Here is a 15,496-nt window from a genome sequence, read left to right as displayed (position 1 = left end):
TTTATTGTATTCATCAGTATCTGCAATAATGCAGCTGGTGTGTCCTGATTTTAACCACTTTCAACCTGGTGTCCCTATTTTGGGTTATGTAATTTATTATATAGGCAAAAGAGATGATGTATGATGATAAGAAAGAGCATCCCTCACTCATTTTTAAGTAAAATGTTCTAAAATAGAAACACGTTTTCAAATTGATTGTTTTTTTGTTTTGTTTTTTACAAAATATTGGTCAACTCAAAACATCTGTCGTCACTCTCCTTTTGATATTGGTATGTGCCAGACAGTATATTTTCATGTTACAAACTTTAGTGGTGGTTACAGCAATTCTTGCACTTCCTGATCCTAACTAACTAATCCAAACATATCAAAACATCACAGATATAGATATGGGCTAAGGTAGGTAATAATATCTGGTGTGTACACTCTCAGTGCACTCAATCAGAGAGGAACAATGGTAACAAACAGGTCTGAGTGTATATGGGGAACTAAACACAACCACAAATGTTGTGCAATGCACAATTTGTTCTTTGAATAGACTCCCCAACAAACTTTTCTGTCCAGGGCAGAAAGACTATAGCCTACCTACAATGGCAGTTTGTTTTCAAGATAAAAAGCTTGGCATTAAGTGTTTTGGACAGCATCATTGAATCTTGTTGGTCCATACAAAACAAACACTACAAACACAGTACTGATACTGGTCAAAAATGTCAACAGAAACAACCAAGTCAGACAGGTGCAGTTGACTGGACACAATCTAACTTTTGAAGTAGAAGCATACTTAATACTTGACTTAGTGCAATGTCAGTAAGAACTGTAACAATGCAGTCAAGTTACATTAAACAAAAAAGATAAAATGCTACAGCATGATACATGATGTATTCCCAGTACCATGCTCATATATCCCTCAGTCAAATGATGCAGTCCCCCCCCCCTCCCACTGCCAAGACCTTTGAATGAATGTGTGCCCACTCCCCCACATGAAAGGCCTCCACAGAATGATCGCCACTCGCCAGATCACAAAATGGCCCAACCGTTGTGTTGTAAACAATGCACATAATGATCGGCTACAGTGGGCTATAATGCTCAAGGCTACGTCTACTAATGAGACGGGAGAGAAGATATGTGTCGCTTACCCTTTATTGCATTGATTACACTGTTGCCATCTTTGATGACGTCTTTGAGAAATTTACTCGTTCTCTCCAATTCAACTTCATAACACTTGAGTCTCTCCCTGAAGCCGGGACTGTCCAGATAACAGTCACTGAACTCGAGAGGCGGATGCCCCATTGTTGCGTCGACGAAGTTATCAACACACGGTTGAATGATCAAGTATTTATATGCACGCGCGGTCAATTGTGTTTACTGGTTTATTGTCATATCGGTATCACTCGTTTCTGGACTTCACGTTCAGCTGCAGTCCGCGTTTTCTCCTCCGAACAGCAGAGAAACCAAACCACGGGGTCCTTGGTAGCCCGCTGCTGCAGCCATGCAGTATAGTCGCGTGCCGTACAGCGAAGTCACTCAAACTACAACAACACATACATGTATTTCCATGACTCCTGTGTACAGTACACCGTAGTATTGTGAAACTACATTGTCATTTTTACTGCCCCGGTTGTTCCTTGTTGTTGGGAGTGGAGGAGCTTCGTAATTTAGGAGGAGAGCTGTCCGATATGGAGGGAGCGTAGAGAGAGCGCGTTCCATTCCAAGAACAGTGTCACCTCTCATAGCACATCGCTCTGTCCTTTTGGACAGATTTAGCTAAATCAGCTGGACGAAAAACCTATTCGGAGGAGGAAAAAACACCACTCGTGATTCACTACTACACATTTCTTAACGTGTGATTTCACTCGCAGTGGAACACAGCGCTTTGATTCCACATATTTTAAAGAGGAGCTAGAGATGGAACTGAACGTAACGGAACGCGTCCAGATTCCTCGGGACACCCCTCTTTCCCACACCCATGAGGTCCTTAAAGGGACAGAGACAGGCTCTTCTCACACTTCTGCAAAATCTATGTCAGTTGTAAAATCAAGACAAAACTTGTCCAAGATTGAGCCCTTCTCATTTTTTGTCAAAGAAAGTATTTAATTGTAATTAAGTAAACATGTAGGTCTTGGCCTGGGATGACTAGTATTAATATTAAAGGAGCATTCAGTGATTTGGGGGAAAAACCCACCTGCCCCCGCTCGATCATGAAGGCCCTTCTCTATTCTGATTGGATGAAGGCTGGGCCACCTAGCCAAAAACAAAACCGAACAGTACGTTTTAACAGCGGGCGACAGCCAGACGAATTTTCCGGAAGTGCATTATTTGTCTATGGGACCCGGCGATAGCAGGCGAACAGGCGATGGTCGAAATGTGGGCGGAGGAACGTCGCCCGAAAAGTTTTTAAAAATCATCTTTTCGGGCAATAACGGGCGATTGGGCAATGTGTCGGCCAATGCTCACCCACTGTTAAAACGCACTGTAAGGTTTTTTTTGACCCCCAGGGGTTAGCTGGGGACAGGGAGGAACTCCTTATATGGTCAGTACACACGCTCTAACCACTAGGGCCGATTGCTTCAACGCTGGAGAGCCTCCCTGGGGGCTTGGGTCTTACTGGGACAACATGTAGTCCAGGAAGTAAGTGAGCCCAGTTCCATGACATCATGGACACAAATCAAAAATATCTAAAACCACATATTACACACACAAAGACCCCAGGAAAGTGTTCTAAAACTTCTAAACGTCATTAACATATTGGGGTTTTTTTGCAAAAAGGGTGAAGTGTCCCTTTAAAATATTTAATATTTACACCATTGTTGTATAATTGCAATATCAAAACCAAAAGCATAGATATGGGTGAAAGAAGCCTTCACGTGACAGGGACTCGGGAGTCACACGCCACAGGGTATATACTCTATGGGTGTGGTGTGCAGCGTATGGAAGCGTAACGTGCATGCCCTTTGGACCTCCCTCATGACTGTCAAATTATTTATTTCTCTGGCTGAAAATGTAGATACAAGTTTGGTCAAATTAATAAATTGTTATTCTGAAAAAGTTGATTCATTTTAACAAGTTTTTCATAGTTGAAAAGAAAAATGTGATTCATGAACATGAACATAAATATTTTCTCACATCAGTGCTTAAACTAAAGGCCCAGTATATAAAAAGTGATTTTTATTTTTCCTTGTAGTGGGGGGGAAAAAAGGCAATTTTGCTTATGGGGCAACATGTATAGTAATTTATTGTTTATATTTATAATATTGTTAATTATGATAAATGTGGATTGTAGGCTATAGCACTCTGGCTCTGACTGCAATTTGAGAAACGATTGCAATCTCTTTATTGGACTACAGATGGCCCCCTACAATACACTACTACACCACATAGCCAAGACTGCTATCCAGATGTCCTCCTTTATGGCTGCTAGACCATATGCAATTTCTATAAAGATGTGCTGCTACATTTCACTACTAGGGCTCCATTGTCGTCACCGCTAAACCCCTTATCCCTAAACTTCTTTGCTTTTATTTTATTTATTTTTTTACTATTTTGCAAAACATTTTTGAATAGTTAAAATGGCCAGTCTACAAGCTCACAACGTGTCAATGTAGATTGGCTAGTTGAAAAATATAAAAAAAAAAGGCAAAGAAGTTTAGGGATAAGGGGTTTATCGGTGACGAAAATGGAACCCCGGCCTATAGTCTCAAGGGACAATTCCACAATCTCTGAATGCTAGATGACCAGAAGCAATAGGGAGGCAACAGTCTGAAGACCATAAAAGGAACGTTGCTGTCTTTGAGCACTTCCACCCACCACCATCCACCACACACATTTACCTGACATAATTCAAACTGTTCCAGACAAAATCTGTTCAGTTACTTAGACAGAATCAATTTAACAGAGCTGGAAATATTTACATTTGACCAGCAGTGACCCTCTGAATAATGATCTATATAGAGTTTTATAATGTACCACTGAAAAATGATAGTTTTTAGCTATAGGGCAGGTCATAATATATACAGTACATTGTGCTCAGAGGATACGCCACACGAATGCAACATACAATGAGTCCTACATTTAAAACCTTTTTTCTTTTTTCTCTCCATTTTTAAAATTAATTAATTTTTTTATTTATTATTGCGACCATAGGTCGCAGTTACCATGAAAACCTGCATTTCCCGTCACTCGTGTCATGTCACGTCACACCTCCATATATGGTCACGCCTCTTGACATGTCACACCACAGCACGCCTCATGACACTATTATGGCTGTCTGTCATATGACGATCTGACATCATCAAAAAAGGTCCATATATGGGCATTCCCAGACAATGCCAAAATAATACAATCCCTGTTATGCCCATATATGGAGATCCCTGATGTCATCAATCTTAAGCCCATATATGGGAATGTCAATATATGATCATATTGTGACAGTCTCATGTTAACACATGGATCTTCATACTGTATGTGGAGCTGACTATCATCACCTGGAACTCCATATATGAAGATCACGACACAGACCTCATCAAACCCTGGATAGCCATACATGGTTTGACATACTAGATCTGCATATATGGAGCTGGCCAGCAACTCTACATCCTCACCTCACCTCACAGCTGACCTCACGGACACCAGATTAATAGTCTAACTCCTGCTTCTAATGCCGTATTAAGAAGCTGTTTCAGCGCGACCTCTGCATTTAAGGCGAGGTCGCTTCTCGCCCTCAGGGCGTCTTACTGGTTATTATTATTACCCTTATTATTATTATTATTATTATTATATTTTTTATATGTTTTTTTTATTGAAATGTTTCCCCAAAAAACAATTTCAAATGACATTATGTCCATGGTCTATTTAACTCAAACTGAGACTCAGACTGATTAAAAAAATCCATAAAAACAACACAACAATCAATTTCACAGTCAGGTGGGGTAGATCAGTGATTCTCAACCTGTGGGTCAGGACCCCCAGCAGGGTCCCCAAATTATTATTATTATTTTGGGGGGGGGGGGGGGGGGGGGGGGGGGGGACGACCTTAAGGGGCACCTTAGTTTTCTCACTCAACAGTAAACAAACCAACGTATATAGTACAGTTGTTACAAGGTATCGGCACATGTCTAAAGTGAACATTTAAGGACCTTTAAGACCTGAAATATTTTTTTCATTGCTTCAGTAATCAACAAACCCAGTAATCAACATATCAATGAAAAATGGCCAAACATTGGCCAAATTGACAAGAGGCGTGTAAATAGATGAGCTATTTTCACAATTCTCATCTGTATAACCGAGTCAAACTCAATGTATTGCCTCAACTCCTACCATTCCAACTGTTGGACTGTGGGTCCCCAGTTAAAGTGTTATTATTTTGGGGGGGTCACGGTCTGAAAAGCTTAGGTGTGACCTAACAGTAGGCTACTAACTGTAACATGTTTTTTGACAGACTTGCCAGCAGGGAGCATCCAAGGAGGATCACCTGTTGAATCACTGTTTCACCGTGGTGGCTGACATATCCCATAGACGTGGTGTCTAGCTTCAGCTTGCAACACATGTCACAACAACAACAAACCCCCCCCTAACCCCCCCCCCCCCCCCCCCCCCCCCTCCTACTTTATTTTTTTCTAAATTATTTAGCCCATTTTGACATGGAAACGATTCTGCAAATGTCTTCTAAATCCTGACTGTTTTCTTGAAAGCAGTTTTTTCTATGTCAGTCGTTCTCAAACACTTTCATGTCACTTTTCACGATTCTTCAAAAATAGCAGATCTACAAGCTCATAGCGCGCCACTCGGTGGCGCGCTATGAGCTTGTAGATCTGCTATTTTTCAATAGCTAAAGCATGACATAACGCCAAAAGGGGTTCCCGCCCAAAAGTGATTTAAAATCATATTATCTAGGCCTATATCATGTTATGTAGACATTATGTCAGATTTATGTGTAGGCCTGGCATCCTATAGTGTGTATAGTATCAATGTACAGATTATAGATTTTCTTTATATTATACTGTTTAAGACTGATGATACGTTCTTGGTTTGCCTATGATCCTATAGATTACTATTTCTATACATGTGATACCTACTGTAAATCGCTCTGTATTAAGAGCGTCTGCTACAAGTACAAACGTTTGACGTCACGTAAGCTATACTGGTGATGAAGAAGAGCATGGATGCTTTCACTGGAAAAATTAGCATTTAAGAAAAGAACAAGTCAAGAGCAAGGTGAAAGTTACACCCCATTCGACTGTTTCAGTGCATAGAATATGCGTCATCAACCGGACCATGCAGTGGGCCCAGTATGGACATTTTCCACATACTCACCGTTTCAGTATGTCATTATCAGCTATTGTGACGGTGGTGATAATGGTATTTTTGTGTCACTGATGTCAATGACGGAGGCGCGCCGTGTCTGGTGGCCTTGGTGCTAGAGCAGAGTCGCCATGCCGAGCGTTGCGAAGGCAAAGCAAAGCAAAGTTACTATGTTGTTTACCCAGGGTAACTGGACTAAGCTCAAGAACTTGTTTACAGCCAGGCCCTGCTCATAGAACATTTCATGGTAGGGGTTCAATGCCTTGCTCAAGGGCACTTCAGCGGTGGTAATTTTAACGTGCCGGTCCGGGGATACGACCTAGCGACCTTCCGATATCAAGACCGCTCCGCAAACCGTTCGGCCACCGCTGCCCCGTTAAAGGCCACCAGACCCGTCTCAGCGCAGTCCGAGTTACGTCCCGATAGGCAGAGAATAGTATATATTAGTAGCCCCTAGTTTCCATGCGCCGACAATAGAGTTGGAAATGACACGTTCAGCCAAACACCACTATGTCTAGTTAGTATGCCAGTATGGCCATATTGGCCGTATTCCAACGTCCTGATAACGGTTGATTTTGTCTATTTAATACAGTGATAACGGGTGAATCGCTTAGCTCTGGTCCATAGCTCTGGCAGCAAGAGCACTAGAGCAGTAAGGCTATGGACCAGCTATAGGTGAAAGTTCAAAATCATATTCTGGATGCAGAGGCTGGAAAGAGCAGCTGGGGAGCACAGACAACTGATTACAATTTCAATTTGATTCAGTTTTAGCATTTGTATAATAAACTCCTGTCTTATCTCCTGTTATCTTTAAGATTTGCCCAAGCAGCATTTATATAGGACTTTCTTTGTTGTTTTCTTGTACATTTTACTCCATATTGCGTCAAAAGCATCCTCCACTTCCCTTCCAGAACACAGCACAATAGGCAATGGGTGAAATACGTATCTCCCCACACAGATTCCTTGGTTTGGGTCGAGACGTTTCATCTGAAAAGACGTTTGTTTGTTCCCTCTCCCTGTAAATGGAGCTATTGTATGCAAATGTTAGACACAAAAGCATATGACTTCTTCAGTGCAGGGCAGTGGCTAGTGTGAGAAGAAATTAGCAATGCAAAGTCATGGTCTAATGCTTTCTTTACCAGACACTAATGAAAACAAAACCTGCTGCTAATGTCGACGTAAATATTTCTGGGCATGAGATTCTTTAACTACATCTGAAGGTAAGGTAACTAGAACATCAAGCTATAGAAATTATAGTTAACGTTCTATGTTTCAATATTGTTGTGTTATGTATGCCCTACTAATGGTCTGCTACTGTCAGTTCACTTGAATCAACAATATTTAGCAAGTCTCTTATTTCTGTAAGATGTTTGGACATTTTCATAATTTTATAGATCTTGTTATAGCCTATACATAAAAATGTGTTGCCACAATATTTCAAATAGATCACCAAATGAAAGTGATATACACATTGTTTGCCTTTTTAGTTCTCATTTAGTCCAAACTTCCATATTTCTTCCGTTGATACAGCATGTTTAAATGTTTGTGTGCATTGGTCTGTGCTATGCTATATTCATTGTCTAGTTCACGCTGTAGAAGTATAGTGGGCTTATCTAGCACATGCAGATCTCAACCATCTCACATGCTCGATGACATCGGGCCAAACAATGGAGATAAATTATAGAAGAGACTACAAAGGTCGCTGCTGATGTCAAAATTAATTTCATGGCTCCCATCCCTGCTACTGGTGAAAGCCGGTCACATGATGCATTATGCCAGATCATAGTCTGGCATTCTTAAGTGGCCCGCCAACCCCAGAGGGCACAGAGAGGTTTGCTTCTCCTCTGGATTCACATCCATGCTAAACCAGTGGGCAAACGTTGACCTCCACCCTGGCTGCCTCCTATGCCTCTTACACCACCCGCTGAGCCCGGTAACAACTCCAACTACATTTCTAGCGGGAATGGCGCCAAGCCATGTTTGGGACCATGCAGGGAAATGATAACTAGCACGAAGGAGTTCAAACTTATTGGGAAAACTATTTCCCACGAGCTATAAATTGATTCTGACTGGGAAATCTTCAGCTCATATTGGGTTTGATGTAAAGGTGCATCTTCCCTTTAGGCAAGGAACATATCATTGCAAAGTGATATAATTAGATGACGATTTTAAAAGCGAAATCTGTTCGACACAATTATGTGACCAGTTGTTATGTCTTTGTCTTTCAGACCCAGAACCGAAGATGAACTGGGCATCGTTTTATGCCGTCATAAGTGGTGTAAACAGACACTCTACAGGCATAGGTCGCATCTGGCTGTCTGTCCTCTTCATTTTCCGTATCTTGGTTCTTGTGGTTGCGGCAGAGAGCGTGTGGGGCGATGAGAAGTCTGGCTTCACCTGCAACACCCAGCAGCCTGGCTGCAACAGCGTCTGCTATGACCACTTCTTCCCAATCTCCCACATCCGCCTGTGGGCACTCCAGCTGATCTTGGTGTCCACCCCAGCACTGCTGGTGGCGATGCATGTGGCTCACCGCCGCCACATTGAAAAGAAGCTCCATAAACTGTCTGGACGCGCCAGTCCTAAAGAGCTGGAGCAGATTAAGACTCAGAAGATGAAAATCACAGGTGCTCTCTGGTGGACGTACGTCATCAGCCTGATGTTTCGCATCACCTTTGAAGTCATCTTCATGTATCTGTTTTATATGATCTACCCTGGCTACAAGATGATCCGGCTGGTGAAGTGTGACTCATACCCCTGCCCGAACACGGTGGACTGCTTCGTATCGAGGCCTACAGAGAAGACCGTATTCACTGTGTTCATGCTGGCTGTTTCAGGTGTTTGTATTGTGCTCAATATTGCAGAAGTGGTCTTCTTGGTTGGGAAGGCTTGGGGCAGGCACGTGCACAGTGCTGGAGATTCAACCATGGGGGCTTGGATCTCCCAAAAACTCTGCTCTTTCTAACAAACATGTGACTCAGTACTGGCACTAAAGGACATGAAAATGCCACCTAAGACTAATGGAATTACTGTACATCCATCCAGGTAACTTTATCTTGGGAGAAATGTAGATTTTACGTATAATATATAACAATTGGCATTGAATATCCACTTGATAAATTGAACATTCATATGTTCAGCACTCAAAAATAGAAAGTGAGATCACCTGATTTAACTCAACATTGAACTGGCTACAGTATCGTTTTCTTTTTTTCTTGTAATTGTTAATTTGTTATTAGTTATTTTTTAATAAACTACATGTTTGTTAGTGTACACAATGTCAAAGGTGGCACAAGTGTACAGTGCATCTGTAAATCAAGTGTTGTAACCACACTTCAGATATAGGTTTTAGTGTTATTTTGGTGTAGTGTATCAATAAGTTCTGGCGGCAGTGGCTCAGGAGGTTCGATCCCCGGCTCCTCCTGGCTTAGTGTCAAAGTGTCCTTGAGCAAAAAATGAACCCTAACTGCTGCTGTTCAATAGTTGCCGACCGTTCCTAATAGTTAGGATGGTTTCAACCTAGAGGACCAGGTATGTGCACACATACTTGGCTGATACGCCAACAACAACGAAAGGGGAAACATTTATATTTTAATTTATTACTTTTTAGCACTTATCATTATATGCATTTAAATAGTATAGTGCTTAAAAATAATAATGTATCATTACCATGTCTGAAGCAACATCTAGGATCACTATTGTTTCTGATAACAAGTATTGTAAGACATTTCATACAGTTTAACATAATATGTTAAACTGTCATTAAAAATGGCTTACAATAATATTATAATTGAGCTGGCGTTGGTTCTCTTTACATTTAGTTATTTATGAACATAATATATGAATAAGGCCAAATCTACAGAACATGTTTTAATTAAATGTTGAGACTATTGTAACTTAAACAGTTAATATTTATATTATTAATGCTTACAGTATATCAATCATGACATTAAATGTCTTGCATTTGCCTTAAACTGCAAACAAATTAAATGTAACCTATTTGCTAACCCCATTTGAATTCCTAGCCATTTTTTAAGGAGTATATTATTCTGCTTCATAAACAACATTTTACATTTTGAACCAATGTAAAAAAATACAAAGTACAAAACAAATCTTTTTTTTACATTGATGTCTGCTTTCAAACCGAAATTAAAGAAGCAATAGCCTGCCACAGAAAAATATCATCTGGACTTCAGACATCATCTTTTTCGCATTTTTTAAGAAGGCCTATTTAGTTGGGTAATTATCCTCATACTTAGAGAAGGTTTCAAACATTCAGGAAGACAATTCCAATAATATATATCTTTGGAGTCCAGGACCATTACATACAATATATTACAGGTAATGTGAATTAATTATATTTTCTATTATACTACTACTGTGCCTAAAGTATTATGACGGTATGAAAGAAAGTACATTGGAGAACCTTTTTTTTTTACTAGATGTTGTCAGTGATATATCATAAAAATAGAAATATATCATGATCACCCCAATGTTCCACTGAACTAAACCAGATGAAGCCTAAATGTGCATCTGGGTTTGTTTTTTACCCAGTGGAATTGTGCAATAGAAACACATCCTGTGACATATTGCCACCTGTAAAATATACTCAAACAGTCCAACTAATTAAGTTCTCTAGAGGTTATCAATAGCCTTGGTCATGTGAGGGGGTTACTGTGTCAAGTGAGGTTGATTCAGGTTGGACAGCTGCCGAGGGCAAACATGAGGGCATTTCTCTTTTTCTGGCACATAGGTGGTCATTTGGTAAATTCAGGCAACTGTTTTGGTGTTACTGCAAGCTCAGAGGCAGTAAGGAAGAGGCTGACTTTATTCTGATCAAATAAATCCTTTTGGAATTACAATGTCTCTGTGTCAGACTCCCAAGTGGAGTCGGCCCCACGTACTGTACCGCTGTTTGAAGTGGACTATATTCACCACCTCATAAGTCATACTCAACTACAGCTTGGAATGCCTACAATTTATTTGCGTGCTAGACTGTATAGGATGCATTACTTGAAAGACTAGCAATATTAAAATTAATTGTGATTTTATGCGATCATCCGTGTCATTGTTGTTTTCTTTCGGCCTGGCAATGTGCATGGCGATTCTCTAAATGAAGAAGTTAAACAATTGATTTCCCTATGTTGTCAAATGTCAAGTGTTACATTTTTGTTCACCCTGTTGCAAGCATATATCATCTGTTGACAATATAACCATCAGCACACTTTGAAATTCCTGTCAGTCTATCAATAGTCAACTCAAGAGTACATGCCAAATAATCCCCACCATATCGCTAACCGGATAGTCAAAGGCCATCTCACCAAACCGCACACCATGACAGCATAGCCACTCCCTGAATTATATTTAGAGTTTAGACATGAAAGACTATCCCTCGTCCTTATTGGACTACAGGGCTGCCTGTCAAATGTGAAGACACGCCACTTTAGCACGCTTCTCCCCAGGAGTTACCTCCATCCTCACTGGCACACTGACAGAGGTACACACATGGGTTCTAGTTGGGCTATCTCATAGAGTAGCCATTCACTGGGGTCAGAGTAAGGGACCTCGACTAGTTGAAAGTTAAAGCCAGCTAGTTGTGATTATATTTGAACTTTAGAGCTACTATCATCACCAATCCAGAAGAGAAAGATATCAGTGGACAGGAGAGCTCCACTTTTTGGAGATGAACTTTGTCAGGTAGGTCTAAAATTAAAGATACTGCAACTGTGCTATGCTACTTTCACATGCCATATACAATCTGCCTTGTAATTTAGTAAGCTGCAGTACAGTACCTGTACAGTAAATCTGTATTAATTCAAAAGTGAAATCCAAGTCACCCATCATCTTCAAATGCCTGGCTCGATGATTCAGTAGTGTGAGCAGAAAGACTCCTTAAAGTCCATGGATGTATATATACTATAATGGCTGTCAGCTTGGGAATCATATCCCTACGACTACAAGTCAAGTCATGTCAAGTTTATTTATAGAGCACTTTAAAAAAGAGTTTGTACCAACAAGCATTATAGAGGGCAAGAATAAAAACAAAATAACTGTATGAACATATTGTACAACACATGCACCATCACCATGATGAAAGATAGTCTAGTCCAGTGGTCTCCAGCAACTAAATATGACTAAATATAACTAGAAACCAAGTTCTGTAAGGAAAGTAAGCTACAACTTGCTGGGTGCTGTTGCATCTCAAGACTTACAGCATGGTATAAGTGGTGCAAAACGATCACTCACAGATTAGTCAAAAAGTAACCAGGTTCTAATTACTAATCAGTGTATACAATAGTTAGTGACTGCATAAAAATTATGAATGCATTTGTAATTCTGATTTGCCTTTTTTTTTGTTGTGGAGCGTCTTTTGACCGATGTTCAACAGATAACTTTTTAACATATTGTACAGACAGGTACAGGAAAGGTCTGTATGCCAAATGAATCTGTACGGTCTGACTGGACCGTTCACTTACTGTAAGTGTAATGTAAGAAACAGTGCAAGAATGGAAAGATCAGAGTTAAATATCCATGGATTCTGCAGGGTAGCTTACTGTCTGTGATAAGAGTGTAAAATATCCCAAGCTTGTCCACTCACATTACTTTCAGTATAACATGGGCACTATTTTTGTTCAAGTAGTTGTTTACTTATACTGTAAAATTATATATTTTCTTTCTTTCTTCTTGCAGGTGTCTCTCCAGATAAAATTACAGTACACGTGTGAGCCACCATGGGTGATTGGGGCTTGTTGGAGAAGTTGCTGGACAGGGTTCAGACGCACTCCACTGTTGTGGGTAAAGTGTGGCTGACGGTGCTCTTCATCTTTCGCATAATGGTGCTGGGCGCCGCCGCTGAGAAAGTGTGGGGAGACGAACAGTCGGGCTTCACATGCGACACCAAGCAGCCCGGTTGTCAGAACGTGTGCTACGACAGGACCTTCCCCATCTCCCACACCCGCTTCTGGGTACTGCAGATTATCTTCGTCTCCACTCCTACACTCATCTACCTCGGACACATCCTGCATCTGGTGCGGATGGAGGAGAAGGCCAAAGAGAAGGAGAAGGAGCTTGAGAAGCAACACCTGATGCCCACAGGCAAAGTCAAGAAGCCGGTCAAGGATGTCGCGGGTCATGTCATGCTCAGAGGGGCTCTGCTACGAACCTACGTGTTCAATATCATTTTCAAGACCGTGTTGGAGGTGGGCTTCATTGTAGCTCAATACCTACTGTACGGGTTCAAGCTTGAACCCTTGTACACCTGTAACCGCTTCCCTTGCCCTAACGTGGTCAACTGCTACATCTCTCGGCCTACAGAGAAAACCATCTTCATCATTTTCATGCTGGTGGTGGCCTGCCTCTCTCTGCTGCTCAACCTTATAGAGATGTACCACCTGGGTTTCACCAAGTGTCGTGCGGGCCTCCGCTACAGACGGTCCCATGCCACAAGGGAGATTTCAAAGGCAGCGAGTGAGCCGGTCATGCCCTTTGTCCCGAGCTACAACTACTTTTCCGGTCACCCTGCAGTCACCGAAACCTTCCCTGCGGACGCCAAGTACGTCAGCATGCCAGAGCCAAATTCTGCATACAGCCCCTACAACAGCAAAGTGGCTTACAAGCAGAACAGAGACAACCTGGCAGTCGAGAGGAAATGTAAACCGGAGGGAGAGGACAAAAAGGAGAAGAAAAGATCTAGTCCGGTCTTTGATGCGCCCTTTGACAACCAAATGCGCCGATGCAGTGAATCAAGCAAGCACAGCAATAATAAAATCAGGCTGGATGATCTGAAGGTCTAGGTCAGAGGTGGGCAACTTTGACGATGACGAGGGCCAATATATTTCCACACTCACTCCAGAGGGGCCACAGTGCATATTACTAGTGTCGTAGCAAAAATAGCTGATCTACAAGCTCACTGCGACGCGTTTTGAATTGAAAACCTGAATATTTTTTTGCTATTTTTGAATTGGAAACGACATGAACATTTTAATACTATAGTCATTAAGTACTAGTCATTTAATACATCATGAAGTATCATGAAGTAATTAAAGCAGGTTTGGAATTGCAACAGCTGAAATCAATACTATATCAGTATTCTGATATTAACATGCGGGCCGCATTAAGTGAAGGTGGGGTCCGCATGTGGCCCCCGGGCCGCCAGTTGCCCACCCCTGGTTTAGGTAGATTCCATCAATAACGCATAAAAGACTATGCTGTCTGATGCATCCATTGTTTTTGTTTACAACCTATTTACTTGAAATGAGGGAAAGAAATCAGTTATTTCCTTCATAACTGTAATGGCATTGTTGTTTCTGTGGGTTTTTTTCTCCACACAGTTTACACAATTTGTGCAATAATGTGAGGATGTAAAAATGTGGAACATTGAAACATTGTAAAGTAACAAGGCAATTATTGCAGGGCAATCCATAGTCCCTCGCCACATGAAGCAGTGTTTATGATTGGGTTATAAGGTCACAGTGAACTATTTTGGTACGAGACGTGCACTGCCTTCCCTAGACGTAACCATATACTGTACCAAGCCTCCTCATCCTAGGCTGCATGCTATAGAACAGGGGTAAGGAAAGGACCCCTTAGCTGAGAGAGATGAAACAGGGACCCCCACTACATTGTTTACAACTTTCTTTTGACTATCAGTGTTGCATAAATTTATGTTTTTTTTGTTCATCTCAGAGTCAGACATTTAACCACTTAAACCTTAAAGGAGAATTCCATGCTAGAAGGCTTTCTTACCTTTATTTGTAGTTGTTACGTCCCCACCAAAGAGGTGTTATTTTGTGCAAAACCTCCTTATTGGCTATTTCCCCTACCATACGCCCTAAATGAATTGAATTGAATTGAATGGGGCTATGGGATGTTGTGCTAATTCGCTTATTTCCATCGCTCAAAATTATTATTTTTGTGTATATATCCTCTCTTCATAATGTAAATAATATCCCAAGCGGCACACTTTACTACTTATTTAGATGGAAATAAGCAAATTAGCACAACACCCCATAGCCCCATTCAATTCCCATTCAATTCAATGCAATTAATTGAGGGCTTATGGTAGGGAAAATAGCCAAGGAGTTTTTGCACAAAAAAACACCTGGACCTCTTTGGTGGGGACGTAACAACTACAAAGAAAGGTAAGAAAGGTAAGAAAGCCTTCTAGCATGGAATTCTCCTTTAAATACTTAGTACTTGATAT

At 41.1% G+C, this 15,496-nt stretch overlaps 3 protein-coding genes across 3 annotated transcripts in view; 2 read left to right on the top strand and 1 right to left on the bottom strand.

Annotated features, from left to right (window-relative positions):
• Positions 1-1,659, bottom strand: part of ophn1 (oligophrenin 1) — a 51,891-nt gene extending 50,232 nt beyond the window's left edge. The window contains exon 1 of the mRNA XM_083783528.1: positions 1,134-1,659. Coding sequence (XP_083639654.1) covers positions 1,134-1,287 — 154 coding nt within the window. The 5' untranslated portion in view covers positions 1,288-1,659. The remainder of the gene's footprint in view (positions 1-1,133) is intronic.
• Positions 1,660-7,386: 5,727 nt separating this feature from the next.
• On the top strand, positions 7,387-11,304 carry LOC310872124 (gap junction beta-1 protein-like). The gene is made up of 2 exons (XM_083783837.1): positions 7,387-7,514; positions 8,523-11,304. The coding sequence occupies exon 2, from the start codon at positions 8,537-8,539 to the stop codon at positions 9,257-9,259; it is 723 nt and encodes a 240-aa protein (XP_083639963.1). The 5' UTR covers positions 7,387-7,514; positions 8,523-8,536; the 3' UTR covers positions 9,260-11,304.
• Positions 11,305-11,858: 554 nt separating this feature from the next.
• gja2 (gap junction protein, alpha 2) lies at positions 11,859-14,125 on the top strand. The gene is made up of 2 exons (XM_083764988.1): positions 11,859-11,991; positions 12,985-14,125. The coding sequence occupies exon 2, from the start codon at positions 13,026-13,028 to the stop codon at positions 14,085-14,087; it is 1,062 nt and encodes a 353-aa protein (XP_083621114.1). The 5' UTR covers positions 11,859-11,991; positions 12,985-13,025; the 3' UTR covers positions 14,088-14,125.
• Positions 14,126-15,496: the final 1,371 nt, after the last annotated feature.

This window comes from Protomyctophum parallelum (genome assembly GCF_964188405.1).
Source record: "Protomyctophum parallelum genome assembly, chromosome: 1".
NCBI classification, from domain to species: Eukaryota; Metazoa; Chordata; class Actinopteri; order Myctophiformes; family Myctophidae; genus Protomyctophum; species Protomyctophum parallelum.
The sequence above is the reverse complement of the archived record's forward strand: the minus strand, read 5'-3'. Positions and strand labels throughout refer to the sequence as shown.